Source organism: Cyprinodon variegatus, unplaced genomic scaffold (genome assembly GCF_000732505.1).
Source record: "Cyprinodon variegatus isolate N-32 unplaced genomic scaffold, C_variegatus-1.0 Scaffold1390, whole genome shotgun sequence".
Lineage (NCBI taxonomy): Eukaryota > Metazoa > Chordata > Actinopteri > Cyprinodontiformes > Cyprinodontidae > Cyprinodon > Cyprinodon variegatus.
Window position 1 is genome coordinate 10,954 of NW_015151843.1, and position 3,720 is coordinate 14,673.

At 50.0% G+C, this 3,720-nt stretch overlaps 1 protein-coding gene across 1 annotated transcript; it reads right to left on the reverse strand.

The window, feature by feature from the left end:
- Window positions 1–336: 336 nt before the first annotated feature.
- Window positions 337–3,003, reverse strand: LOC107103185 (uncharacterized protein K02A2.6-like). Its single transcript, XM_015402744.1, has one exon. The coding sequence runs from the start codon at window positions 3,001–3,003 to the stop codon at window positions 337–339; it is 2,667 nt and encodes an 888-aa protein (XP_015258230.1).
- Window positions 3,004–3,720: the final 717 nt, after the last annotated feature.

The following is a 3,720-nucleotide window of genomic DNA, read 5'->3' on the forward strand; positions in this document are numbered from 1 at the left end:
TTAAACCAAAATATCAGATTATCATCTGAAAAGAAGTCATGTATTTATCCGGGTTAGTTCAATAACGAGGAGATGGGTAATATGGTGATTGCGGTCCGCTTTACTGAATAGAACTGGCAGGATACAGGGCAAACAATCCCCTACGTTACACGGGGGTACGGTGGCCGCCGAGGCACAAACATAGCAACAGTGAAACCCGATTTAATATCTAACATTTCCTCCCCCCATATTCAGTAACACTAACCCCAGAATAAGATAACGTACCCCCAACAGGGGATAACACCTAACTTCAAAATTTCCAAACCACAAGAAAAAAAGGATATGAAAGTCCATCGACTACAAGTTCAGGCGGTCAGGAGGCCGTCGCTCCCGCGTGGGATACCGGTGAGGATGATGGGTCACCGGAGACAACGGTGGCGCTGAATCCGTTGTCAATGGGGGCTGGGGAACCTGGTCTGTGACGTTGTCCTCTTGAAGGGTGGTTGACAGGGTGTCAGGGGCGGCCTGGTCCTCCACCGCGTCTGCCCCGTCGGAGATATCTTGCAGGGGGGAACCCATTGGTTCCGGGGCAGGGCCTTTGCTGGCCAGCAGTTGGTCCGTATGACGACGCCACACTAAGTCATCGTTGGTGCGTACTTGGTATGAAAGCGGCCCAGTAATGGCCACTACCTTCGCTGGCACCCACCTGGGACCCCTTAGGTAGTTGCGAGCTAGGACCGGGTCACCAATGTGAAAAGACCGTGGTGTGCCTGCCCTACGTTGGCTCTGCTCTTGCTGACTGCTCAGGACAGTTTGGCTCCTTGACTGCGGCCGTATGCAATCCAATTGGGTGCGCAGCGCTCTTTTCAGGAGGAGTTCAGCGGGCGACGCCTTAGTGGTGCTGTGTGGCGTGTTTCGGTAAGTCAGCAGGAAACTGTACAGTCGCTGATGAAGGGAACCTTGGAACACTGAAGCCTTTAGACTGTGCTTCAAGGTTTGTACGAATCTCTCCGCCAGTCCATTGGTGGACGGGTGGTAGGGTGCTGACTTAATGTGTTGAATTCCATTCATCTTGAGGAAGGCCTCCATCTCTTCTGCGACAAATTGGGGTCCGTTGTCGCTCACCAGCTGTTCCGGTATTCCATACCGGCTGAACATTTCCTCCAGACGCTCAATGGTTTTCCTGGTGGTTGTAGAACGCATGATGGCCACGTCTGGCCATTTGCTGTGAGCGTCCACCACCACCAACAACATTCTGTCTTCGAATGGTCCCGCAAAGTCAATGTGTATACGCTGCCACGGCTCCGCGGGCCATTCCCATGGATGGACTGCTGCTGGTTTAGGTGCGTTTCGCACAGTTTGGCAGGCAGTGCAGCGGCCTGCAAAGTCCTCGATGTGCTGGTCTAGCCCCGGCCACCAGAAATAGCTGCGGGCCAGCTCCTTCATACGCACTATGCCACAGTGCCCGACGTGGAGTTGTTTCAGCATTGGGCCCCGCAGAGAAGGGGGTATGATGACCCTTCTGCCCCACAGCAAACACCCCAACTGTGCAGAAAGCTCTTGTTGCCTGACCAAATATGGTTTGATGTCAGGCGTGCTTGGGATTCTCCTGCCTTTTATGATGGCATCCATTACAGCTGATAACACCGGATCGTTTCGGGTGGCACGTCGCACCTGTTTAGCAGTGACAGGGGTGTCGCTCACGTGCTGGAAGTAGAAGATGTCGCTTGGTTGGGTCATTGGCTTTGCTACGCGGAGCGGTAAGCGGGAGAGGCCATCCGCATTACCATGCAATTCGGATCGGCGGTACTTAATGTCATAATCATGGCCTGAGAGCAGCAGGGCCCATCTCTGCATTCTGCTTGCAGCCAATGGTGGAATGCCCGCGTGTGGCCCCAGCAGGGCTGTCAGTGGTTTGTGGTCAGTTAGAAGCGTAAATCTCCTTCCAAAAAGGTACTGGTGGAATTTCCTTATTCCAAACACGATGCTCAGTGCCTCCCGCTCGATCTGTGCATAGTTACATTCAGCCTTATTAAGGGTCTTAGAGGCGAAAGCGATGGGTTTATCCGTGCCGTCCGGCATGATGTGTGAGACCACCGCGCCAACTCCATAGGGGGATGCGTCGCAGGCCAACTGAAGTGGCAGTGCTGGGTTGAAATGTGTAAGCACCTCCGAGTTCAGCAGGGCTTTCTTCGAGCTGGTGAAAGCTATCTGGCAAGCCTCTGACCACTCCCATTTCTTACCGTGCCTCAGTAGCTCGTGGAGGGGCTTCAATAAGGTGGAGAGATTGGGGATGAACCGACCATAGTAGTTCAGGAGCCCCAGGTATGAGCGTAACTGGTTGACGTTTTGTGGTGCTGGGGCTTCCAAAATGGCTTTGGTCTTGGAGGGGGCCTTGTGTAGACCTTTATCATCGATCACGTGACCTAGGTACTCAATGGAGGACTGAAAAAACTCACATTTCTCCTTGCGGACTTTCAGTCCGTGTTCCCTCAGCCTCTGTAGTGTCCTGTCCAGGTTGTGAAGATGATCGGCGTTGTCCCTCCCCGTTATAAGGATATCGTCCAAGTAACACTGCACCCCTGGGAGGCCCACCAGAATCTGATCCATGGCCTTTTGGAAGAGTGCAGGGGCCGATGTTATGCCAAAAGCCAAACGGCGGTACCGAAAAAGGCCCTTGTGTGTGCTGACTGTCAGTAACTCTTTGGACTCGGGGTCCACCGGCATCTGTAGGTAGGCCTGGTTCAAGTCAATTTTACTAAACTGTTTGCCATTTGCTAGAACGAAGAATTCAAAACGCTCCGTGTAGGCGCTCCATTGCTCCACCGTGTCATCAAACGGTCCAATGTCCCCCACAACACCCGCCATCATAGAAGGAGTTTCTCCGCGTTGCTTGCCGTCTATCTGTCCGTTGACGGTCGGTTGAAATGAACTTTCCCGTTCGGCGTCGCTTCTCTGTTGCCCCAGCAGTGCTAAACTTTCGGCGCTTCCTTCCGCGCTTTCATCCGAGGAGGTGCTGCTCATTTAGCACAGAAACAGCCAACTACGCACATGACTTGAAAACAAAACGGCTATTTGCCCCAAAAAAACACTACACGTGAGGTCAGACGCATCCTCGTCGCCAATTGTCATGTATTTATCCGGGTTAGTTCAATAACGAGGAGACGGGTAATATGGTGGTTGCGGTCCGCTTTACTGAATAGAACTGGCAGGATACAGGGCAAACAATCCCCTACGTAACACGGGGGTACGGTGGCCACCGAGGCACAAACATAGCAACAGTGAAACCCGATTTAATATCTAACAAAGGCCTTATATTTCTTTTTTCCTATTTTGCCTCCTTTCTTGATAACAATTAAAAAAAAAGGAGAGACAAACCTCCAAACTTTTGAATTGCTCATTAACTTGGTTACATTTCCAATGTTTTTTTTTTGTTTTGTTTTTTTTTACATATTTCAACGTACAAAGTCCATCTAGGTGAATCCAAAATGAAAATATTCTGTTAAAGACTAACAGAATGTCTTAAAAAAAATTAGACTGTGAGTCGACCTATCAGTTTAGATCACCAGATTTTTTTTCCTTTGAGAGTTGTGCTAAAATCAGGCCAAATGTGTTAATTGTGTACTAAATCAACCTTACATGTACTTTGTACATTGAAACATAAAAAAAATTTACATTTGAGAAAAGTGAATGAGCGATTCAATTATGTTGTAAAGAATTACCAACAGGTTTGTCTATGTT

Bases quoted from the DNA above. Each gene is read 5' to 3' on its own strand.
- LOC107103185 (XM_015402744.1), bottom strand. From the start codon at position 3,003: ATGAGCAGCACCTCCTCGGATGAAAGCGCGGAAGGAAGCGCCGAAAGT.